At 45.7% G+C, this 26,301-nt stretch overlaps 1 protein-coding gene across 1 annotated transcript in view; it reads left to right on the top strand.

Annotated features, from left to right (window-relative positions):
- The first annotated feature begins 9,409 nt into the window (after positions 1-9,409).
- ZNF777 (zinc finger protein 777) overlaps positions 9,410-26,301 on the top strand; it is a 29,225-nt gene continuing 12,333 nt past the window's right edge. Inside the window, exons 1-4 of the mRNA XM_020289676.2 lie at positions 9,410-9,540; positions 13,767-14,627; positions 15,986-16,112; positions 18,326-18,439. Coding sequence (XP_020145265.2) covers positions 9,424-9,540; positions 13,767-14,627; positions 15,986-16,112; positions 18,326-18,439 — 1,219 coding nt within the window. The 5' untranslated portion in view covers positions 9,410-9,423. The remainder of the gene's footprint in view (positions 9,541-13,766; positions 14,628-15,985; positions 16,113-18,325; positions 18,440-26,301) is intronic.

Genomic DNA, 26,301 nt, shown 5'->3' with positions numbered 1-26,301 from the left:
GAAGGGCCAATGGGGATCTCCTCCCTCCGGGGCATGACACCACACTCCTGACCCCTCTGCCACACTTCTTATCCACCTTCCCCAGGGGATGTGTCTCCAGCTGGGAAGCCAAGCAGGGCAGCCTCTGGCGTTTGCCAGCTCAGGACACCTCTCTTTACCCCACCCCTTCCCGTGCTCTCTTGCACCTTCACCTCCCTCTCACTCACACTGTCTGCACATAGGAATCTTGACTGTCATGGCCAGAACCCCAGACCATGGCCCCCTAAATGGAGGATGCCTTGGCCTGTGACTTCGCTGCCACTCACCATGGGGAGGAGCGGGTGTGGGCATGTCTTTACATGTGCTGTTCCTGCTGCATACCATGTCCTCCCTGCCCTTGCCCCTGGGTCACCTGGTACACCCTGCCTTCCCCTCAGGTCCAGGCTCAAAGCATCACCCAGCCTCCCTGATCTCTGTAGGTGGAACTGATGCCTCTCCTGTTTTTCCCACGAACCCTGCTCAGACTCCTTCTGTCATCTTATTAATATTAGGCATCTCCTTTACTTTGCATATGTGTGTAAAAGTTGCCTGTTGAAAAAAGAGGCAATAGACTCAGAAATCATAAGGAGGTCTTTATTCTTGACAGCTAGAAAGTGAAGTTCCTGATTTTGGCGTAATTTGTCAAGTTTCTTTTAACTCAGAGTGCTGAGTTATACCTGATTATTTAAAAATAATTACAAGCACAGTTTAGACATGAAACATATACACTTAAATATTTTTTGTTTTATAAAAATTTTCATCAGAAAGCAATAAATGCAAAAATTGCAGAGTGTAGGCTGGGCGCGGTGGCTCACGCCTGCAATCCTAACACTCTGGGAGGCTGAGGCAGGCGGATCGCTCGAGGTCAGGAGTTCGAAACCAGCCTGAGCAAGAGCGAGACCCCATCTGTACTACAAATAGAAAGAAATGAATTGGCCAACTAACATATAGAGAAAAAATTAGCCGGGCATGGTGGCGCGTGCCTGTAGTCCCAGCTACTTGGGAGGCTGAGACAGCAGGATTGCTTGAGCCCAGGAGTTTGAGGTTGCTGTGAGCTAGGCTGACACCACCGCACTCACTCTAGCCTGGGCAACAAAGCGAGACTGTCTCAAAAAAAAAAAAAAAAATTACAGAGTGTATGATCTGAACACACTATGGTTGTAAATGTCTGTAAATTCCAGATAGGATCTAATAAACATAGTTTTAAATATAGAGCTAAGATAGAATGAAATGAAAGGAAACCCTAATGTGCCCAAAATGAGGGCAAAACTGTACACTCAAATTGTAAACATGTGAATCCCTGCTGTGCCCCCCCACAGTGGGGTGAGGAGAAGGACATGTAGGCACTGGGCCCATCAAGGTGAAAACTGACACGGCCACATGGAGCCCCTGGCAGGGCTCATCTTCAGGAAATACATGGTTCAGAAGAAAATGCATCCCAACACCAAAAGATGATGCATGCGTCGGATCCTCTGGGAAGCAGACACTGAAACAGAGTTTGAAGTCCGTTATTGGGGGATAATGCTAGTGGAAAATCAAAGGGAGGAAGCAGGATTTTGCATCAAGTCTCAGGCTGCGTGGTGGGGCCAATACCTGTGAAAGGAAAGAGGCAGGAAAGCAGGATGTCGAAGCAGAACCGAAACCAAGCAGGAGGCAGGTCTGACAAAGTCCCAAGCCAAGCTGACAAGTGGCTCTTAGAACAAATGTCCATTAGAGGTGTCTTGTGTTGGGCAGAAATGGCCAGGTGCTAGGACCCCATGTACTGTCCTTGGCTGGGGCTCCCCAAAGGAGCATGAAAACCAAGGTATTTCCAGAAGGTGTTCACAAGTGGAGCTGTCAGTTCATGGTGCTTCTTGTAGCTGAATGGTAAGTTCTTGGATGAGAAGATGTGAGCAGCATAGCTCCATGGCTGCCACACATAACAGAAATCTTATCTGTCTTGGGCTGGGATCTGGGTGATGGCAGTTGGGGAGGGGGTGATACCTCCCTTGAGAATTCAAAACCACAGGTCGTACATCATGAAAGTTTGGGATTCGATTTACATTATCCACGGGGCTGATAAATTGACATAAAAATTGGACCTGCCAGTGACAGCACTCAAGGTTTCTGGCTGAAGCAAACTCAAAAATAGGAGGAACCATCCCACAAGCCCTGCTCAGTGTAAACTCACAATCACACATTGCCAAACCCACAGGGAAAAATCCACTGTTAGTAAGAACACAAACGGAAGGATTAACGTCGAAGAACTTGAATTTATGTAAAGATAATCCAAAAGAGACTATAACATGAGTATTTTTATAATGTCTAAAACTAATAGAGGGTAGAAAATGGAAGAAGCAGCATGAAGAAAAGCATAATAAATAAAAACCACCAAACCCTAAGAAAAATCAATATGCTATGAAAAAAAGTAACATTTGAAAAAGAAACCAACAGAATTTCTAGAAATGAAAAATACGGTTACTAAAGTTTTAAAAAATGGACTGGTTAAATAGGAGGACTAGATACAGCTTAAAAGAATTAGTTAAATCAAAGATAGATTAAAAGTAGCCAGAATAAAGGACAGAGAGAAAACGTTGGATGGAAACATGTTAAAACATCGATGAGGAAAACTTAACTATATATCTACCCAGTCAGATGGTCTCATCTAGAAAGATATTATTAGGAAATTAGGAGAAAAATATTTTTTAAAAGAAGGGCTAACAATTTTTAAGAATTGATGTTTCATCTGTCTTGGCAACTAAAAAAAAAAAAAAAAAAAAAGAATTGATGAAAAACATAAATCCTCAAATTTAAGAGGCATAAGTCCTGAGTAAGGTAAGTAAAGGAAAAGCCACATGTAAAAATATTATGATAAAACTATATGCCTCAAAAAATAAGAGGAAATCCTAAAGCCAACTAGAGAAGAAAAAACATATTGGCATCAAAGGAAAGCTATTAGATTGACAATAGACTCTTCCATGATTAAATAAATAAATAAATAAAGCCAGAGGTCAGAAGACAGTGGACTAACACCTACAAAGTGGTTAGGGAAAATAACTGCCAACCTAAATTTTATACCATGATCAACTATCATATAAGAGCAAAACCAAAGCTGCTTTCAGAAAATAAAAATGGAGATATTCCAGATGTGCATCATCTGGGGGATGGTCATGCTTGAAGCTCTGACTCCAGGGGGGAGGGGAAGCATGGGCAATATATGTAACCTTAACATTTGTACCCCCATAATATGCTGAAATTAAAAAAATGGACATATTTCATTTATACACCCTCACTGAAAGAAACTACTAAGGACACCAGGCATGGTGGCTCACGCCTGTAATCCTAGTACTCTGGGAGGCTGAGGCGGGTGGATCGTTTGAGCTCAGGAGCTCAAGACCAGCCTGAGCAAGAGCGAGACCCCATCTCTACTACAAATAGAAAGAAATTAATTGGCCAACTAAAAATATATAGAAAAAATTAGCTGGGCATGGTGGCACATGCCTGTAGTCCCAGCTACTCGGGAGGCTGAGGCAGGAGGATCACTTGAGCCCAGGAGTTTGAGGTTGCTGTGAGCTAGGCTGACGCCACGGCACTCTAGCCAGGGCAACAAGAGTGAGACCCTGTCTCAAAACAAAACAAAACAAAACAAAACAAAATCTACTAAGGACTATGTTCTGGGAAGAAGAAACTTGAACCCAGTAGGAGAAGTATGTAAAAAGAAACAATGATGAGAAAGAAAAAAAAATCAGTAAACATGAGTAAATCTTTACCTGCACTCACTTCATAAAATGATAATAAAGATGAATTTGGGAGATACAAGACAAAATGGAACTAAAATACTAGTGAAAAATATGTAAAAAGGATAAAGTATGATTTAAATGAAAGCATTCCATGGTCCTTGTGATTTCAAGAGAAGGGCAGAAATATCAATTACATTTAGACTTTGTGAGTCAAACATACATGTTTAAAATGTTCATTAAAACCATTAAAAGAATAGAAGTACAGTGGTTTCTAGCAGAGGGAGAAAAGTTGAATAAAGAAAACTTGATTAATCTAATAGAAGGCAGGGAAAGGGGGGAAGAAGCAAAAGATCACAAAATTAAATGGTAGAAAAACCAAATGTATCTATATTCACTATAAAGGAAATAAACCCTCTAGTTGAAAACAAATTGTCAGATTATAAAATAAAACAAAAATCTAGGAGTATTAATTCATTGGAAAATAGACAAAAAAATCATTTTGCTTTCTCCAATAACTACCCTGTGATTGTGCTACATCAGCCTTTCTTTATTAACCAGCTATTGTTATACCCTATGACATCTTGTCAAAATCCCAGTGCTGTAATTCATCACTTTCTATTATCAGGAAAGTCTCATTCCAGTCTCAGTCTGAACCATATTTGAGCTTTGACCTGCGACTCCATCCAGAGCTCATGTCCCCGACTCCAGCTCAGGCCAGGTCTTCCCGTGCTTCCTTCTTCAGGCTCTCCGAGGCGCTCACAAGCCTGGCTTTCGCTTTGAGAGTGCATAAAGGCGGTAGGGAGGATGTGCCCATGCCTGTCGACGGAGCTCCTGGCCTCAGCGTGGTTGCACCTGTGACTGCAGCCGCGCTGGACGGTGCTGTCCAGGTGAGCGGGGCAGTGCCCAGTCACCCTGCCCCTCCCACACTGAGACTCGCTCCCAGAGAGGCTGGGAATTGTTGCTCCTCACTCTTTGTCAGGCGTAGGCATCCCACCCTGTGGCCTGCAGCTGCGTGGGCAGCCTCAGGGGCCCTGCCCCTTCCTCCCTTGCCACTGTGCTCCTTGGCAAGGAGGCAAGGACCTTGGTCTCTCGTTGCCCCAAAGGGCTGGAGAGCAGCCAGAAACGGGTGGGAGGGAGCAACCCCACCTTTCCCCTGTGATGCTTTAAGCTCTACCCTGCTGGGCTGGTCCTTCAGAAATCTTCACTAAAAACTGTTTCTGTGTTCCAATATGTCCACAACCTTCAGGGGACACACATCAAAGGCTTCTTCCTCCCTCCAATGGAGAGGGAGACTGAGGAGGACCCTGAGCCAGAGTCCCAGGTGCCACAAAAGAAGACCAAGCCCTTCTCACATAGCAGAAAGGGAAGGAATGGCCAGGACACTCTCTGACTCCCCCCACCCCTCGCTTTGCAGTCTTCTTTTGCCCAGTATGTGGGGGTGGGGGTGGAGAGGGGAGGCATGTCAGTGGCTGCCAGTCCCGAGGTCGAGGTCGTGCCTCCTGGTAAGCGCTATGGCTACCTGACTGTCTGAGGGGACCTGACATCTTTTGTCCTCAGCTCTGAGCCTCGATTCCCAGACAGGGGCAAAATGATGCCTGACATCCTGTGACATGCTGTTAACAAGAGATATACCCAAAACTTAAGGACACAAAATAGTTCATAAAAACAATTAGGGTGAGTGGAAGACATTCCAGCCAATGCTAACCAAAAGAAAGCTGGAGCATTATTAATACTATTGCACAAAATAGGCTTTAATGTAAAAAGCATTACTAAGATTAAAAGGGTCACAAGTGAAAGAAAAAAAGGTTCAGTGTTCCTAACAACATAGCCTCAAAATATATAAAGCAAAAAAAAATGACAGAATTTCAAGGAAAAAATTGAAAAATCATAATGGGAGATTTCTGCATACCTCTCTCTGTAATTGATAAAACAAACAAAAATTAGTAATGGTATATTTTGAAAAGCATAATCAACCAGTTTTATCCAATTAGAGATTTTAGGTTCTTTTCAAGTATACATGGAATATTTACAAAAACTGGCTGCAAAGCAAATCACAACAAATTCCAAATAACCAATTTTATTCAGACTGTTCTTTAAAATCACAATGTAGTAAAATTAGAAATAATAAAACAATATACAAAAGGTTTTTAAAAAAGAATAACCATTTGTGGAAGAAAATACAAAACATTTTGCTTAAAATTTTATACTGTTTTTGAAACAATTCCTATTGTGATCAGTTCATAACAAATTTTCAGCTGATTATAGAATAGTTAGTATTAATGTACAAATCTATAGTTGGTAATCTTGAGGGGGAAAATATACCAAGAGTACACACCATTTTTGAAGTAAATTCATATTAGACATGTCATTGTATGAAATGAAATATGTATTACTGAGAAAGAGAAAGCACCGAACTACTGAAATATGCAACAGCATGACTAAATCTCAAAAACAGCATGCTGACCAAATGAAGCTAGACACAGAGGAGTGTATATGTATGATTCCATTTATATGAAAAAGGCAAAAATAATCTACAGTGTCAGAACACAGATTCATGGATTCATCAGACTCGCATATAGGGTAGGAACATGAGGAAACTTTCTTCAGCAACGAAATGTTTTATATCTTGACAGGGGTGTGCAGATTGCATAAGTGTTTGCATTTGTCAAAACTAGGCAAACTGTAAACTTGAAATTGGTGCACTATCCTGTATATAAATAATACTTTAATAAAAAAATTTAAATGTGCAACACTTACCATAAAAAATGTTAAGACAAGAGACAGACTGGGAGAAAATGTTTGCCATGTATACAACCAACAGAGTATTGTGGGGATTATAACATATATAACATAAGATGTATGCAAAGGACAGTAGGGATGAACTGTTGTAAGGTTATTGCAACATATGTGAAGTGCCATAATCTATGTGCAGTAGGCTGTTAAAGATGTATATTGTAGGCTGGGCGCAGTGGCTCACACCTGTAATCCTAGCACTCTGGAAGGCCGAGGCTGGTGGATCCTTTGAGCTCAGGAGTTCAAAACCAGCCTGAGCTACTAAAAATAGAAAGAAATTAATTGGCCAACTAAAAATATATGGAAAAAATTAGCCGGGCATGGTGGCGCATGCCTGTAGTCCCAGCTACTTGGGAGGCTGAGGCAGAAGGATTGCTTGAGCCCAGGAGTTTAAGGTTGCTGTGAGCTAGGCTGACGCCACAGCACACTAGTCCAGGCAACAGAGTGAGGCTCTGTCTCAAAAAAATAAAGATGTATATTGTAAAACTTAGGGCAACCATTTCAAATGAGGTGTAACTAGAAAGAGAATGGAGAAAAATAGAAATTATTTAAAAAAATAGAATTACTAAAATATACTCAATCCCAAAGTAGGTAAAAAACAGAGAGAAAAAAGTCTCATTAACATCTGGAACACATAGAAAACAACTAGTAAGATGGTAGATTTAAATGCAATCACATCAGTAATTATAATAAATGCAAGGTGATAGGATTAATACCCAGAATATATTTTTTACAAAACACCTACAAACCAATAACAAAAAGACCTCACAACAGAAACATTGGCAAAGGATATGAAGAGGAAATTCACAGAGGAAGAAACCAAATGTCTAGTAAATGTGAAAAGAGGCTCAACTTCCTTAATCAGGGAAATACATATAAAAATTAAAATAACGAGCTACCATTTTACACTCATCATGTTGGCAAACATTCTGAGTCCATTATCAGTAAGTGTTAGCAAGGACGGGCAAACAGGTAGTCATGTGTTGTTGGTGGGAGTATAAGTGGGCGCCATCTCTTTGGCCAGCTACCTGGGAAGGCTGGGGAGGATGAAGGTGCTTCTGTCACCCAGTATTCCATGTCTAGGTGTCTCACCTAGAGACACCCTCCAACAGGGCACAATGGTACATGTATGTTTTTGTTCCCCTCAGGGGAATGGAAAGTAAACCAGAGTTTATGAATTCAATGAAATACTATATAGTGTTTAAAACATGACTATATCTCAAAAACATAATGACCCATGAAAAAAAGCAAGTTGCAACAGGAAATGGATGGAATAATATCATTCACATAAAACTTAAAAATACCAAAACCAGTAGTATGCATTGTTTGCCTACGCACACATGGTAGGAAACGCATAAAGGCATGGCTGGGAACTCTAACCTCAGGGAAGGGAGGGGCAGGAATGCCATAGCACTGGCCTTATCTCTGTTTATAACTTTACATTTTTAAAGAGAGATCTGAGCTGCCAGTATATTGAGTCCTGCTCTAGTTGTCTTCCAAGGCCAGCTCCACTCCAGACCCCTGGGGTTCCATTAGCTGGACAAATATATCCTGCTCCCCTCACCCCCTTAAGTTAGCTCCAGTAGGAACCAGGATGCCTGCCCATACTTTCTTCTTTTTCTCTTCTCATTTCGTTCCCAGTTCTTGCCACCTCAAAGATATTCAATAAATATGTGTTTAAGTGGACCTGTCCAGGAAAGGGGTATCGCCAACTCTAAGCTCTCCCATTCCTTTTGGGACATCTCACGGTTAGAAAGAGGGTTGACACTGTAACTTAGGGTAAACAAGTCATTCCCCACTCGGCCTCAGTTTTCTCCTAAACGAACCATCTGGCCCCTTCCAGCCCTCGCACTCTTTGATTCTAGGAATTCCGTCCTTTCATGTCGAAAACAACACTCGGGCATTTCACAAAAGCACCCAACCCCCTGGCTACCCTTGGAACCACAGCCCGCTTCCCTGGAACCCGGACTGCACTGAGCTGGTCACATGAACTCGGGGCTTTCTCTGGTGTGACGGGCTTCTTAGATCCCTTTGTGAGCGCAGGTTTTGAAAGGGAACGACCTCGGGTTCTGGGTTTGAGAGGAGCAGAGGATCCGGCGGGAGGAAGGCTGTCGGAGCCAATCAACCCGCCTCCAGACCCCGGCACGTCGCCTGGGCTACGCGCGCTGCTTTCGCCTCAGCCCGCCCGCCTCCCGGCCTCGCCCGAGGGTGCCCGGGCCGGCGAGGACCCCAGGTGAGAGGCCCGAGGGTCCCGAAGGGTGGGAGGCCCCGGCGGTCCGGCCCGGGCTCCACGACGGGCTGGCCCGGGCTCAGGGCGTGTCCGTCGCCGCCTGGCTGGCTGCTCGCTCGACACTGTTCGCTCCTACCGGCTGTAGATGGAGCTGTCTGGGTTCCGGCAGCCTCCGACGAGCCTCGGAGTGTTTCTCTTTAAACGGCCTGAGAGGGACATGCCTCCCAGGATGCAGTTTGTATCAACATGGCAGCTGCTGTGCAGCTCCCCTGCTGAAGAGGCGCCGGGACGGCAGCGCAGCTCGCAGCCGGGGCCGGGGCGGGAGCCGGGGTCGCAGCCGCGGCCGCAGAGGGGCGGCGCGCGGGCCGGGGGCCGCTGCTGAGGGCCGGGGCCCAGCTCGCGGCCGGGGCGCAGCCGGCCGCGTCGCCCGCACAGCCGCGCGCCCCGCTCCGACGCCGCCGCCCGGGCTCCGCGGCTCCGCGCCCGCTCGCCCCGCGCGCCCCGAGCAGGCCGGGGCCCGACGGCCGCGCGCGAGCCCCGGCGGGGGAGGCAGGGCCGGGCCGGCGCCGCCCGCCGAGAAGACCGGGCGTCCGGGCCTGCGTGGGGCCGCGCGCGGCGGCGGCGGCGGCGACTCCCGGGGCCCGGGCCGGACAGCGCAGGGCCATGGCCGAGGCGGCCCCGGCTCCGGTGAGGGCGGCCCGCGCGCGCACGGACGCGCGGCCTCGGGGGCCCGGGGACGGCCTGCGTGTCCCGGGCTCGGCGGCCCGGCCTGGGATCTCGGTAAGGGACAGAAACGCTGCGACGTTGGCGCGGAGGGGGGGCGCCCTGGAGGGGCTCGCGCGCCCTGAACGGGGGTGGGGGGGCGCGGGCCAGGGCCGGGCGGAGGATCCGCCGCCGTCCGTGCGAGGCTGCGCGGACGCCGGCCCGGCACACACGCGGCCCCGAGGTGGGGCGCCCGGCGGCGCGCTCGCTCCCTGCGGATCGGCGCTGCGTCCGTCGGGGTGGCCGCCCGCACGTTTTCCGCAGAGCTCGGCCCCACCGAGCCTCCCCCGGCCCGGGCGCGGCGCTGACGCGGCTCTCCCATTTCGCGGAGCAGAGACACTGAGGCACAGACACCTGGCGGCGACCTGCCCTGCCTGCCCCAAGGTCACGTAGCTAGTCATCTGTGGCGCGGTGCCCGCGGCCCCAGAAAGGCCTGCTGTGGGCCTGGACGGGGAGCGGGGCGGCCCTGGCGGCGGCCTTCCCTGGGTGAGGGGCCTGGCGGCGGCGGACGCGGCCCGTCGGGGGAGGAGGGGAGGCCGGGCGGCGCCCAGCCAAGTGTCTCCGCGGTGGGAAACAGGCGACCCTCTGGGCTCTGGCCTTGGCCTCCAGCCTCTGCGTCTGGAGGGCCCCCGGCCAAACTTTAGGTGTCCTGACAGATGGTGTCTGGGGATCGGGCTTCTAAGGGGTTGGGGCTGATGTTCCTTTTCAGTTGGCCATTCTTAAAAATCTGTCTTAAGATCTCCCTGCAAACCTGCCCTTTGAGATGGCCTGGCGGTGCTAGAGAGGATTACTGCATGGGAGTCAGTGCCTTTGAGCCTCAGTTTCCTATAGTGTACAGGAGGGGAGCGGCAGATTTCGCTTTCTAAAAAGCCACCCAATTTTTAAAATAATAATAATAAGTAAATAAGCCATTGGGAAAAACAAAATAAAGACTTTTTTACATGACAAGCTCTGGGCTTAGGGCTCCAAAGCCCTTGAGTGGTATGAAATGCTGGGTGAACCTCACTAGGTCATTCAAGAAAATGGCAAGACTTATCTCACTGTCAGATATGTATGGTTATGTATGTCTCTGCTCATATGGCATGGATCCTGGAGACTAAATCCACTTTTGACACAAAGGGATGGGAGGGACGGTCAAATCCTATGAAATAGGGCTCAGGGCTCAGAATAATTCTCCCCCACCCCTCACCAGCAGTGTGAGAATTTGACCTTATTAGATGTCTTTTTAGATGCCTTTTTTTTTTTTAAGACAAGAGTCTTGTTTTGTTGCCCAGGCTAGAGTGCAATGCTCTCAGCCTAGCTCACAGTAACCTCAAATTCCCTGGGCTCAAGTGATCCTCCTGTCTTAGCCTCCCAAGCAGCTGGGACTATAGGCGCCCACAACCATACCTGGCTAATTTTTCTATTTTTTGTAGAGATGGAGTCTCCCTCTTGCTCAGGCTGGTGTCCTCCTGGCCTCAAGCAATCCTCCTGCCTTAGCCTCCCAGAGTGCTAGTTTTATAGGCAAGAACCACAGCACCCAGTCTCTTTGGCTATTTCTTTATGCTTAGGGTAAGATCAAGCCAAAAGTTGACTGAGTCGGATGAAATTATAGCAAGGGGCTTTTATCTGGGGGGGGGGGGAGTAGACGTGCTCCTGTGGACCCTCTGTAGTCCTCCAAGTCCAGAAATGGAGAGAAAGAGTCTAATAACAGAGAGCAAAGAAATAGTATTTTCCTTTGAGCTCAATTTGACTAGCTGGTAAAGATGTTCTGCCCTGCTGGCGTTATTTACTATAGTGGAGGGTTTTTTTTTCCTCTCATTATTTCTATGAAACCCCTGTATTACTCAGAGAGACTAACTTGGACCCCAGGGACTTTTTTCCCCTTCTTCCTACTAGTTGTAAGCAAATATTCTAATCCCTGTCTGAGGAAAAGGCCATAATGTGCCCATTGTGTTGCAGGATGCTAGTCACTTTCCCTGTGAGGAGGCTCCTTTCCCCGGGCCCTCAAGACCTGCATTGCCTGAGTGGAGAATTGGAAAGTGCCTTAGTGGTTGCTGAGCCTCCAGGTTTTGGGGTCTGTGAACTCCTCCTTGCAAATATTAGCTACATTTTGTGTACGTGCCCTTGTATTATTTGAGGAAGAGAAGCTGAAACTTCCATTAGGGGTCCCTGACCCAACCTGTCTTTAAGGACAGAACTTCTTCCCACCCTCCCCAACCCCATGAAACCTCCTGCAGATCTTTGTTTAATCTCCAGGCTGCTGAATTTCAGAGGTAAAAAGGATTCGGAGCACATACCTACATGGCCAGTTGCCTCAGTTGACAGTTGAGGCCAGGAGGTGACCTGCAGGCTCTGGAGCCAGACAGCTGTGTGACCTGGGGCAAGTTGCTCTGCCTCCCCTGTCCTCAGTGTCCTCACATGCTGAGTGTGGACAGTAATTCTAGCAGTACCTATTTCACCTGGTTTGGTGAGGATTAAATGAGATAATCCTTTAAAATGCTTAACCCAGTTGATGGCACATAATAAATGCTGAATAATTGTTAGCTATCCCCAACTAATTAGTTCATCACATCAGGGTAGTGGCAGAGCTATTGGATCATATTACCTCAAAAAGCGTTTGCCAAATAGGATCTTGAATCTTCAGTCCTTGGCTTTAAAGTACGATGCTATCTCAGTTAAGTGTCCAATAAGTAAATAAATGAGCAAATAAAAGAAAGGAAGCTATAGAAGATATGGAGGAATAGGTTTAGGTTTCGGTAAGTCTTTGATATATAATTAAAGGAACTGCATTATTTATCCAAATATTTTTTTTTTGTAACTCAGCAATTAATTCTTCATTCAGCAGGTATTTATTGAGCACATACTATGTCAGATTAGATACCAGGGATATGCTAATTTTCAAATGAAGAAAATGGAAATTTTAATTGCTTTAAAGAGCATTTCTATACAGAGTGTAGTAATTGAGATTGAAGGAAGATTATGAGGAAATGGACAGAAATTATTTTAGGAAAAATTCTGATCAGTTCCAATAAAGATATTGATTGGGTCGGTAAATACAGAACTGGTCACTCGCAGAAGATGATGGTTTCACCTCCCTGGTGATTCAAGAATTTTCTTGACATGGTATGACAAGGTGGGGAAGAGAGAGTGGATTATTAAAATCCCCAAAGGAATCTGAGTCTTTATTTTGGTCTGGTCTCCACCAATCCTCATGCAAGTCACAAGACTGGCTGACTTCTTCTCTGCTTCCCATCCTTCCAGGCCTCCTTCCTTTCCTCTTTCCCCACCTCAGGAACCACAGGGAGGAACCCAGTCGGCCTGAGTACACCTACCGCAGTGGACCCTGCCCAGGAGACCTTGGCTCCTGGAGGATGGCTGAATTGCCTGCCTTCACCCATCTCATAACAAAAGCCACTCCAGAATGCCCAGAAGCCCGTTCGGCCTCTGTAGTAGGGGCTGGGCACATAGAAGATGTTTCCAAGTCAAAAATATACCATACGAACTCTTTGAGAGAGTTTATTCATAAGTTAACAATTCAACTTTTATCAAAGAGTAAGAGTCTGGGAAAATTAAGATAATTTTGTGTCTTCACTCTTGGACCAAGTGAGAGAAGGAACACAAGGCATCATGAAGGCCTGATAACACTAGAGGAAGCATTGGGGCTGGATGACAAGTCCGCCTTCAAGTTAACAGCGCCAGCCCCCACTAGCGATCACCTGTGCTTTTGCTGGGAGTTGTGGGATAGTAAGTGCCTGGCATTTACAAAATTCTGCTTTGTCATTTCTCAGAGTTTTGGTTTTCGTTCAATGCTCTAACAACGCAGGTGGTATATGTGTCAGATATTACTATCCTCATTTTATGGACAAGAACACTGAGAATAGAGAGGTCAGATAACCAGACCAGGGTGACACAGGCAGCAGTCAGTATAGACAGGGCTGAAAGCACCTGTTCTCGTTTGAGTCTGGTACCCTTTCCCCTACCCCACGTTACAGCTCATAAGAGGATACCTGAGCAATGTATGTTGTGAAAAAGGATATGGCTTTGTAAAAAATAGAAGGTGGCGTAACCACCTTTTATTTGTAATAGTTTTATAGTTGGTGTCTAAGTTGGTCTATGGTCTCAAGGAAAGATTCACATCTGAGGAGCATGTTTTATTGCTACCCAAACTGAAACCCTTTTAATGTGGATACTTTGGGATTTATGTTGCCAGCTGGACACTGTGACCTCCAATCCTGTCTTTTCCTTTCTTTCCTTAAACACAGGTCCAGCAGTTGGACATGGAGAACCAACGCTCATCACCTCTGTCATTCCCTAATGTTCCACAAGAAGAAACCTTACGTCAGGCCCCTGCTGGAGTCCCCCGAGAAACTCTATTCCAATCCCGCATTCTTCCCCCCAAAGAAATTCCTTCTTTGTCTCCTACTGTTCCCCGACAAGGCTCCCTGCCCCAAACTTCTACTGCTCCCAAGCAAGAGACTTCTGGCCGGATGTCGCATGTTCTGCAGAAGGGACCCTCACTCCTGTATCCTGCCACTTCTGAGCAAGAGACTCATCTCCAGGGCCCCCTGGCTTCCCAGGAAGGGACACAGTATCCAGCCTCAGCTGCTGCCGAACAAGAAATCTCCCTGCTCTCCCACCCCACCCACCATCAGGAAGCCCCTCTGCACTCCCCTGAAGTTCCTGAGAAAGACCCCCTGACCCTTTCCCCCACAGTTCCTGAGACTGACATGGACCCCCTGCTCCAGAGCCCGGTTTCCCAAAAGGACAGCCCCTTCCAGATCTCTTCTGCAGCTCAGAAGGAACAGTCACTCCCCACAGCGGAGATCACCCGCTTGGCCGTGTGGGCTGCCGTCCAAGCGGTGGAGAGGAAACTGGAGGCCCAGGCCATGAGGCTACTGACCCTGGAGGGCAGGACCGGGACAAATGAAAAGAAGATAGCCGACTGCGAGAAGACAGCTGTGGAGTTTGCAAACCATCTGGAGAGCAAGTGGGTCGTGCTGGGGACCCTGCTGCAGGAGTACGGGCTGCTGCAGAGGCGGCTGGAGAACATGGAGAACCTGCTGAAAAACAGAAATTTCTGGATCCTGCGGCTGCCCCCGGGCAACAATGGTGAAGTTCCCAAGGTAAGCCTATCTCAACTGGGGCTTCCCAAGGAAGTGATCTGATTTGGAATGTGCTTGAGGAATTTAGAGAACATAGTGGTTGGGAAAGAAAAGAATCTAGTGATCCCTAGTTGCCAATGCTGCTTCACTAAGAACAGGATGCGCCCAAATCACATTATTTCTCCTGTTGTTAAAAGCGTAGGTTAGGGCCGGGCATGGTGGCTCACGCCTGTAATCCTAGCACTCAGGGAGGCTGAGGCGAGCAGATCGCTCAAGGTCAGGAGTTCGAAACCAGCCTGAGCAAGACCCCATCTCTACCAAAAATAGAAAGAAATTAATTGGCCAACTAAATATATATATACAAAAAATTGGCCGGGCATAGTGGCGCATGCCTGCCTGTAGTCCCAGCTACTTGGGAGGCTGAGGCGGGAGGATCGCTTGAGCCCAGGACATTGAGGTTGCTGTGAGCTAGGCTGATGCCATGGCACTCACTCTAGCCAGGGCAACAGAGTGAGACTCTGTCTCAAAAAAAAAAAAAAAAAAAAGCGTAGGTTAGTATGGAAATGTCCGGGGACCAGGGACTGTCAATTTAGAAGGGTGTTCAGCAGAGTTGGCCATTGTGTCTGCAGGTGAGAAGGCAAAGCAGAGGCCAGATGAGAGAGCTGTGTGGTGCATGTTGTGAGTGGTGGTTCGTAGCCGGGGTAGATGTAGGGGAACTCAGGCTACCGGTCACCTCAGGGACCTGTTCTGCTCGCTCAGATCAGTTCACTTACAGATCATGTTGATGCCAGGAAAACAGTGATTTCAAGAGGCTTCCTAAAAAAAAAAAAAAACCTAGAGAACAGTTAGGTTTTCATATTGTTTTCCAGAAGGTTCTAGAAGAGCTTGAATGTGGACTGGCTTGCTTTCTATTCTTCTGTGCTGCTGCCCTTTTTCACAGCTTTATCTGGAGAGGAAACTGACTATATTCTCTAGGCCAGCATTTCTCAAATTTTATTGTGTACATGAATCCCCTAGGGGGTCTTACTAAATGCAGACTCTGATTTAGTAGGTCTACGGTGGGGCCTGGGAGTCTGCATGTCCAGCAGGAGCCCCGGTGGTGCCATTCCTGCTGGTCTGCAGACCGTGCTTCAGACCCAAGGAATTATCCTGTGGGAGGAGAAGGACCAGACAAGATGAGTCCCTCACTTTCTGGGCCAGGACGGTGGCCAAAGCCTGGCCAGAGAGGTCCTTCCAGAGAGGCCTTCCAGAGAGGTCCTAGTGGAGCCCCTGAGTCGTGGGTTCGGGCCAACATCAGGGGTTTGGGCCTGGGAAGTTGACAGCTATGGCTTGTGACTGCCTTCCAGCTGATCTAAATTGAGTTTGTTGTGTGGTTTCAGGTCCCTGTCACGTTCGATGATGTTGCCGTCCACTTCTCCGAGCAGGAGTGGGGAAACCTGTCCGAGTGGCAGAAGGAGCTCTACAAGAACGTGATGAGGGGCAACTATGAGTCTCTGGTTTCCATGGGTAAGGAGAAGGCCTCACTCACCGGGGGCTGCCTTGACAACAGCTTGAAGTGCATTTGCAACCTTAGGGAGTTCTGAACCCCAGTAGATAGTCAAAAGGAAGGAAAATGGAATTTTAGAGAGCACATCATGCTCATATACCCAGCACAGCACAGGCCCGAACAGCTTATAAAACAGGCACTGCTCTACAGAGAAGTTTCTGGAGCAAGTGGGAGAAGACAGACCTAGACATCCGTGGTCTCTCACCCTCATAGTATTTTCCCCATGGACACCTTTATTTAATAAATTAGTCTGTCCAGCAGACTATTACTAAGAAAGGAAAAAATAATGGAAGAAAACAAATGTGCTGAATGCCTCCGTGTGCCGGCAAGTTCGAGGAGCTTTATAGGAATCACCTCACCGAATCCTCACAGCTCTGTCAGGGAGCTAGGATGGTGTTAGCACTCCTGATTGACTGTTCAGGAGTCTGGACACTCATTTATTGAGGTCTTCACACCCCATGTCCTAGCCTCCAAAGTGTAGACAAGGAGGCCATGATCAGAGAAGTTAAATGCTCACCCTGGGTCCCCGCCAGGAGATCACAGTTTCACTGAGATCTGTCTTGCCCCAAAGTCTATGGATTTTTGTTTTCATTAAGAATATTTAAGGATGAAAACCTGGAAAAATGTACTTTTATATACATCCTCTTCTCTGGTGTGGAAAACACTTCTGGCATACACAAAAAAAGGTATTAAAAAACATTAAATGTGCTGCTACATAGAAACTTTTGATTCTTGCTAGAATTGTTAATTTTATACATGCCTTTCCATAGGATAACTTCCTCCCCCTTTTTAGATTTTTTTCTTTTTAAAATATATACATAATTATGAAATTCAACAATTTAGATTTATATAATTAAGAGAAACCCCCACCTATGCACTGGTGCCATTCCCCAGAGGTAACTGCCTCTGTAAGTCCTCCCCAGAGGAGTACAACCCTTTGGCCTGTATTCTTTCTCTCTCTTTTTTTTTTTTTTTGCATTTGCAAACATAAGCACAATGCATACACTGGCGCACATGCAGTTTGGGGTTTGCACAGATGGGCCCATTTGCTTATTTTACCTAATGGTGGGGCACAGACAGCATTTCCTGTCAGTGTACATAGGCCTCCCTGGAAAGATAGTACAGTATTCCAGGTGAAGCATCAGGATTTTGACCTTTCTACTGTTGATGGACAGTAGGTTGATTCTGGGGTTTTTTTCACTGTTACAAAGTGTTGATTGACATCTCTGTGTATTGTGCACTTATATGAGTTTCAGTAGTACTGAAACCAAGAAGTAGGATTGCCAAGTAAAAAGGATTCACATTTATAATTTCATGGCTATTGCCCTGGTGCCCTCCAGAAGGCTGAGCTAGTTTATATTTCTGCAGCAGTGTATGAAAATGCCATTTCTCCATATCCTGACCAGAGCTGATGTTTTTCTATTTTAATATTTGTCCTTTAAGTGAAAAATGATACCTCACTATTTTAATATGTATACTCTGATGATTACTGAACTTGTGCATCTTATTATATATTTACTGGCCATTTGTATTTCTTCAGTGAATTACCTATTTATAGCTTTGCTTTTGATATTTTTTTACTAATTATAGAAGTTCTTTATATATAATTATGGATATTAACCCTTTGCCCTTATGGCAAACTTCTACAATTAGTAAAAAAAATATCAAAAGCAAAGCTATAAATAGGTAATTTGTTGAAGAAATACAAATGGCCAATAAATATATAAGAAGCACAAGTTCAGGAATATGAATATATATATATATAAATGAGACATATGTGTATGTATAATAATCCCTCCAAGTTTCTTCATCATTTAACTTTATTTCTAAAGAACTTTAAACTTATTTTATGTAAGGAAATCTATCAGTATTTTATGGCTTTTAGATTTTATCAGGATTAGTTTTTTATTTTATAAAATTTCAAATCTCTTGTGCCTTTGTCATGAAAAACCCGGGCAGGCTTCAGCCACCTGTGGGTAACTCCCCCAGCACACACACACACACACACAGCAGGCCCTAAGGAAAAGGGGTGGACACTGGGCTGTCGGTTTTCCAACATTGCCGGTCCCCAGTGGAGGAGCTGTTCCTGGTATCACACACCCACGGATGATACTTAACAGCATCCAGGACAACCTCACCCCACAGTGTATCTCTTTTCCTTTCTTCTATCCAGACTATGCAATTTCCAAACCAGACCTCATGTCACAGATGGAGCGCGGGGAGAGGCCGGCCATGCAGGAACAGGAAGACTCTGAGGAGGGCGAGACGCCCACAGATCCTAGTGCGGGTGAGTGGCTAACGGGTGGCCCACAGCTCTACATTCTAGATCTTTCAGGACTCAGGAGTCCCCAGCACGGGGCATCACAATCCAAAGTAGACCCTGAAGGAGTATGTTAACAAGCCACATACAGAAAGAAGGCCTACAGGTGTTGGGACTGCTTGGGGCCTCCATGGCTACCAGTGGCCCAAGTTGTTGGTAAATGGGAATGCCATTGGGTTCACTGTCTCAGGATGTTTTGACATGACCAAGTGTCACTACACTCTTTGCAGAAAATAAATCAGGAAACTCAAAGAAAGGCAGTCGTGTGCCAGGCAGTACTAGTGCTTATACCTCCTGGAATTTCCCAGAGAAGGGCCACATCCCTGAGTCCTGCAGCTGGCCAGTGGAAGGATAAGGGACAGACGTGGACTTTACTGCAAACATCCCACATGCATGACTCCATCAGGACAGTGTCTAGGCGAGGCAGTTAGACGAAGTCAGCAGATATGCCCCAGGCATGACTAACAAGAGTGCAGACTCTGGCGATGGGCTGCCTGCATGTGAATCCAGCTTTCCTGCTTACCAGTGGCATGATTTTAGTTGTTCCACCTTTTAGAGTCTCAGTTTCCTCATATATAAAATAGGAGCAGCATGAATATCTAACCCAGGGCCTTGGCGTGGTTATTGACATGTAGCCGTGGCCCAGTGAGGACCAGCTGCTGTCGGTGTGCGTGGGGTGTCATCCTGTTCACAGCGGCCGGATCAGTGGCCTGCACACTTACGTAACCTGCAGGTGCTTTCGTGGCACATGGTTAGTTTTTGGAGCCCCTGCTGTGGAATCGCTGTTGGACTTGCATCACTTACCTCGATGGTCTTCAGTGGAAGCCGATCCTTGTCGCTTGTGGCACACGTGACCTGTGAGAGTAGCCGAACCTCACTGGTGGTTGTGTCTGTTGAAAAAGGAGGATGGTCCAGCTGGAGAACCCAGTTTGCTGTCAATAGCCAGGTCTTGTTATGAGTTAATGTCATTGATTCGGGGACCTATCAACTGGCTCCAAGGAGATGTTCTAGGGACATTGAGTAATGTCAGCCCCACGTACGAAGTGGGAAGATAGCTTAGAGGAAAGACAGAACCCTGTGATAAAAGAAGTGCTGACATGTCCCAGAGAAATCCATTGTCTTCACTCTCTAAGGATTTGCCCAGAGACTTAAATCAGGGGGAAGGGCGAATTCTGAATTCATTCTGGCAGACAAAAGAGATTAATTTAAAAGCAAATGAGTGTGGCACATGGCAAGGTGATCTTTTGGTTGGAGGAAAATCAGTCTGTACCTTAAAGATTTGAGTGGCCACATCTAGATAGAAGGGTCAAGTGGGAATAGAGAAACTTGAGGTGGAAGAAGTAAGAAAGAAGGCTTGGGAGGCAAAGAATGAGAATTTAGGAGAAGGTTATTTGTAGTAAAAATCCTACAACACAGTCTGATGTCCCAGTGGGGCTTTGTGGTTCAGGTGCTGCTCTTGTAGCATTTTCTTAGAAGGGCTGGATGAAAGAGCATCGATCCCCTTTCTCTGTCTACTTTTCACATCCTCATCACAGATGGGCCTCCCACAGAATGTGGCCAGAATTGGAAAGCAAATAACCCCAGTCTACTCAGCCTTGGGCTGGGTTTGTTCTGGCACACACACATCCATGGCCTGAGCTCTTGCTGGGAAGTGGTGGCCTTACAGAGGCTTCCTTGTATGGCTGAAATGTGTTATTTGTTCCACTTACATCTCAAGCCCCTTGGAGCCTACAGTGGGAGGGAGGACGGGGAGGAGGTAGGAGCCATTGCTTCACAGAACGGGCCTTCAGCTCACATCTCTGAGCTAGACCAAAGGCCCTGACCTTGCCATAGCAGGATGGTTCTGTGGAACTGCAGGTATCAGAGCCGCAAACACACTGGTGTGTAACCTGTCTATTCAGGCATCTTCTCCCTAAGCCAGATGGTAGCAAAGCCAGCCCTGGGCCAGGGTCATACCCAAAGGTATGACACCAGGGAGGAAAAGTCTAGAAAATTGGGACTTCTAATATTTCCAGATATCCCAAACATGACAATTTTATGACTTGACTAAGTAAATTCATTCAATAAACTATCATTTAATGGTTTAGTTTCCAAGGGCAAAGAGAGCCAAAGATGAATCAGTTATCAACCCTGCTATCAAAATACTCAGAACAGGGGCTCCCGTTTGTGGCCCTACAAGGGTAGCCCTGGAAGCCTGGAGAAGGCAAGTGCCATCTTCACCTAACAAATTAGTAAAGTATGAGACAAGTCAGAAGGTCTGGCTGAAGTCTGTGTGCTCATACATTGCTGCTCAGAGTGTGTATAGTTCAGTCTTTTGAGAAAGCAATCTGATACTTTCTGATCTTAAAATATATCTAAAATACTTAAAATTTTCATACATTTGACATCATAATTTTCTTTCTGAGAATCTATGACATGGGGCCAGGCGTGGTGGCTCACGCCTGTAATCCTAACACTCTGGGAGGCTAAGGTGGGCGGATCGCTTGAGGTCAGGAGTTCGAAATCAGCCTGAGCAAGAGCAAGATCCCGTCTCTACTATAAATAGAAAGAAATTAATTGGCTAACTAATATATATATAGAAAAAATTAGCCAGGCATGGTAGCGCATGCCTGTAGTCCCAGCTACTCGGGAGGCTGAGGCAGGAGGATTGCTTGAGCCCAGGAGATTGAGGTTGCTGTGAGCTAGGCTGATGCCACGGCACTCACTCTAGCCTGGGCAATAAAGTGAGACTCTGTCTCAAAAAAAAAAAAAAAAAAAAAAGAATGTATGGCATGAAAAAGAATCCACATGCCTGTAATCCTAGCTCTTGGGAGGCCGAGGCGGGCGGATTGCTCAAGGTCAGGAGTTCAAAACCAGCCTGAGCAAGAGCGAGACCCCGTCTCTACTATAAATAGAAAGAAATTAATTGGCCAACTGATATATATATATAAAAATTAGCCGGGCATGGTGGCGCATGCCTGTAGTCCCAGCTACTCGGGAGGCTGAGGCAGAAGGATCGCTCGAGCCCAGGAGTTTGAGGTTGCTGTGAGCTAGGCTGACGCCACGGCACTCACTCTAGCCTGGACAACAAAGTGAGACTCTGTCTCAAAAAAAAAAAAAAAAAAAGAAAAAGAAAAAGAATCCAAAACATGGATTAAGATGTACCAGTATATTAATACATCACATTACAATAGACTGTCATACAGCCACTAAAATTACACTTATAAAGAGTTTTGATACTGTAAGTTTCACGCCAGAGGTCCTTGCCCTCAGTCCGGAGAGGGAGAGGAGAGGAGAGCACATGCCATGCCCTACAGAGCCCCGACTTTGGGGGCAGATTTAGAGGTTTAGAATATATTGTTTGGGGTGAGGCCTAGGCATTAGTATTTTTTAGAAAGCTTCCATGGTGATTCTCAGGTGCATCCAGGATTGTTGTTCAACAGTGTTGAAGGAGGTTGAAAAAGGAGGAGGTACTAGAGGAACCAAAGGAAACTGAAAGAGTGGCCAAGAGGTAGCAGGGAAATAAGGATGGTGTTTCGTTGGGTATTTCAAGATGAGAGTGTTTCCAGAAGGAGGGAATGTGGTCAACAATGCTGAATGCTGCTGTGTAGTTCATTAACATGGAGACTGGAAAGTGTCATTGGGTTTGCAAGTTGAGAGATGTTGGTGGCATGGTGGAGGTGGAACAGCGCCTGTTGACAGTCGGTGCTAGTAGAAGTTTGGCTGTGAGAGGGAGTGGAAATGTTGGGGGGAGGCTCTTGTTTGCTTAAGGTGGGGCTTGCTAAAGCCTGTTTGAAATTTTGGTGGGAATGGTCCAGTTGACAGGGGAGACTAATGACATACAAATGGGAAATGTAAATATAATATGAAGCCAATGATGTAAGCAAAAAGATAGAAAAAACTGGTCATAGAAACATACCAAAATCATATTCTCTATGTTTTATAAAATTTTCTGGCATGAACATATATTATTTCTTATTCAGGAAAAACATTTTTTTTTTAAAGTGCATGATGAAAGACTTTGAGTTAGAGATGGCAGATTGAACATGTGTTTATTCCTACCTCCCCAAATCCTTCTAAAACAAGAATGAAGGGACTATTTAAAAGAATGGGCAGTGGGGAGCAGTGACAAAGTTTGGGAATCCTAAAAGCAGGTGGATGAGTGATGACTAATACAGAGAGGTGAATCTGAAATTGGTATTGGGAAAGCTGAGAAGAGACCCAGTTTGTAGCCCTGCTCAGGACTCAGGACTCAGGACTTAGCAGTACCTGAGACTCTAGGCTGGAAATGTGAGTAAAGATGAGACTAAAAACAGAGGGTTGGTTGAACATTTCTTAAAGAGGCAACACTCCCTTTTTTCCCCATTGCCCTCCCCCAGTCCCTACCACTGGCATTTGGCCTCTCCCCAGCCCTGCTCCATGACGGAGGCTTATTCTCTACAGAGGATGAACGAGTATCTCTAGACGTGGACACCAGGCGCAACTGACGGTGGGGTACCATATTGAAAATAGGACGATAAGTGAGACTTGACATTGCAGATATTGAGATCTACGGCTTTCTTTCCTAAACTGACTCCCAAAATGATGCTGATATCTAAGATTAAACCCTTGGGGCAGGATATTGGAAGTCTTTCCTGGAGATGTGTGGGACCAGCCCAGGAGATTGCCTAGTAAAATGACCTTTCCGGAGCATCCTACTGGGAGACTCACATTTAGCAATCCCCACCCAAATGCAATGAGCGCTCAATTCTTTATTGAGTGTTCTACTTTTAAGTCTACATGGACAACCAAGAACCACAAGACATTTGGGGAAAACTTCTCATGTACAGAGACAAATAAGTAAAGAAATAAAGCCAGAAAAAATGTATTTAGAGGAACAGAAACCATGCAGAGAGGGAAGAAAATATGTATAGATACTTATATATAACATCCTTAGATAAAAGAAGTAAATACATTCATGACATAAAAGTATAATACCTATTTTTAAACAAAAGATTAGAAAGGAATTCTTGGAAATTAAAAATATAATAATGCAAATTTAAAACTCAGTATTGGCCTGACATGGTGGCTCACATCTGTAATCCTAGCACTCTGGGAGGCCCAGACAGGCGGATTGCTTGAGGTCAGGAGTTCGAAACCAGCCTGAGCAAGAGCGAGACCCCATCTCTACTATAAATAGAAAGAAATTAATTGGCCAACTAATATATATAGAAAAAATTAGCCAGGCATAGTGGCACATGTTTGTAGTCCCAACTACTTGGGAGGCTGAGCCCAGGAGTTTGAGGTTGCTGTGAGCTAGGCTGATGCCACAGCACTCACTCTAGCCTGGGCAACAAGAGTGAGACTCTGTCTCAAAAAAAACCAAAAAACAAAAAAACTCAGTAGCAGTGTTGGAAGATAAAGTTGAGCACACATCTGGAAAATAAAGTTAAAAGACAAAAAAAAAAATAAGGAAAGACTAGGAAAACTAAACTAAAGGATGGAAGTCCAACATCCATATAATAAGAGTATCTAGAAAAAAAGAACAGCAAAAGCGGAGGTGGGAATTATCCACAAAATAATTCAGGAAAAATTCTCAACAAATAAATAGTTTTCCAGATTGAAAGAGCCCACCAATTGCCCATACTAGATGAAAATAGACCTACACTTTGTCAGCAAGAAATTGCAGAGCAACTGAGTACAAAGGAGATCCTACAAGCTTCCAGAGAGGAAAAACAGGTTCATACAGAGAAACAAGAATTAGAATGTCCTCAGACTTTTCAACAACATTGGAAGCTGGAAGATAGTAGAGCAATGCCCTTTAAATTCTGGGGGAAAATATTTTCTTTTCTTTTCTTTTTTTGAGACAGAGTCTCACTTTGTTGCCCAGGCTAGAGTGAGTGCCGTGGTGTCAGCCTAGCTCACAGCAACCTCAAACTCCTGGGCTCAAGCAATCCTTCTGCCTCAGCCTCCCAAGTAGCTGGGACTACAGGCATGCGCCAGCATGCTTGGCTAATTTTTTCTATATATATTAGTTGGCCAATTAATTTCTTTCTATTTATAGTAGAGACGGGACTCACTGTTGCTCAGCCTGGTTTCAAACTCCCAACCTCGAGCAATCCACCTGCCTCTGCCTTCCAGAGTGCTAGGATTATAGACGTGAGCCACCTCGCCCAGCCTGGGGGAAAATATTTTCTACCCTACAATTCAATATCCAGCCAAACTATTAATTAAATGTGAAAGTGAAATTGAGACATTTTGAGATGTTCAAGGTCTCCACGAACCCTTTCTTGGGCTGGGGGGAGGAGCTTTGCCAAAATGAGGAAATAAAGCAAGAAAGAGGCGTTAGGAACCTCAAGAAGAGAGAAAACTGAAGGGACTCCCAGGGAGCTGACGAGGGGCATCCCAAGAAGACAGCTGTGCACCCAGAGGCAGCCAATCCAGATTGGGGCACAGCAGAAGGTTCCAGAAACTTTCCTTCAAGTAGACGAAATTGATAAATACCCAATATGTTTGAATGTTTGGAGAGAAGAGGTATACAGAAGGGTCAGGGGAAAGTTTGAAGCTGAATTCATGATAATTAACAGTGAGCTAAGCAAAAAGAAACATTAGCTCTAGAAAAAGCAAAATGGTTTTCAGGCATAGGAAAGCACTTGCTGTGTACTACATAGTTTAATTACAAATAACATTTATATAATCTAGAAATGTAAATACCCAGTATTGATCCAACTAAAGTTATTAATACAGTGAAACTCTATTGGTAGGATCAGGGATTTGGAGGAGATGGTCCTGAACTTCATGTCTTGGAAGTCAATAGATAATGCTTAAAATCGAAAACTCGAGCAATACAAGTATGTTACTCATAGTTACAGAGGAGTTGGAAGTGATTGCCTCAGGGAGCAGGAAATGGGGAGCTAGGAGTGGAAAGAGCTTTTTAAAACAGGTTTTGGGCCAGGGCACACCGGCTCACGCCTGTAATCCTAACACTCTGGAAGGGCGAGCAGAGTGGATCATTTGAGCTCAGGAGTTCGAGACCAGCCTGAGCAAGAGCGAGACCCCGTCTCTACTAAAAAATAGAAAGAAATTATCTGGACAACTAAAAATATATAAAAAAAATTATCCGAAGGCCGGGTGCAGTGGCTGACGCCTGTAATCCTAGCACTCTGGGAGGCCGAGTCAGGCAGATTGGTCATGGTCAGGAGTTCGAAACCAATCTGAGCAAGAGTGAGACCCCGTCTCTACTATAAATAGAAAGAAATTAATTGGCCAACTAATATATATAGAAAAAAAAAATTAGCCGAGCATGGTGGCACATGCCTGTAGTCCCAGCTACTGGGGAGGTTGAGGCAGTAAGATTGCTTGAGCCCAGGAGTTTGAGGTTACTGTGAGCTAGGCTGATGCCACGGCACTCATCCTAGCCTGGGCAACAAAGTGAGACTCTGTCTCAAAAAAAAAAAATTATCCAAGCATGGTGGCACATGCCTGTAGTCCCAGCTACTCAGGAGGCTGAAGCGGTAGGATCATGAGCCCAGGAGTTTGAGGTCGCTTTGAGCTAGGCTGATGCCACGGTACTCTAGCCCGTGCAACAGAGCGAGACTGTCTCAAAAAAAAAAAAAAAGCAAAAAAAACAGGTTTTGAAGAACTGTTCAACCCTGTAGCCTATATGCGTGTGTAACTTAAAAAGTATATATATTTAAAAATTCACATACCAAATTTTAAAAACCTAACAAAATGTAGCCATGAGGTTGGAAAGTTGGTGTTATCCAGTATTTATTTGCTTTGAGCTGGTTGAGAAGATTAATGTGACAACTTACAAGCCAATAGGAGCATAGGAAAAAAATAATGTGGCCGGGCGTGGTGGCTCACGTCTG

The sequence above is a fragment of the Microcebus murinus genome, chromosome 9, assembly GCF_040939455.1.
Source record: "Microcebus murinus isolate Inina chromosome 9, M.murinus_Inina_mat1.0, whole genome shotgun sequence".
NCBI lineage: Eukaryota > Metazoa > Chordata > Mammalia > Primates > Cheirogaleidae > Microcebus > Microcebus murinus.
Note: the sequence above shows the minus strand (reverse complement) of the source record. Positions and strands in the feature narration are given on the sequence as shown.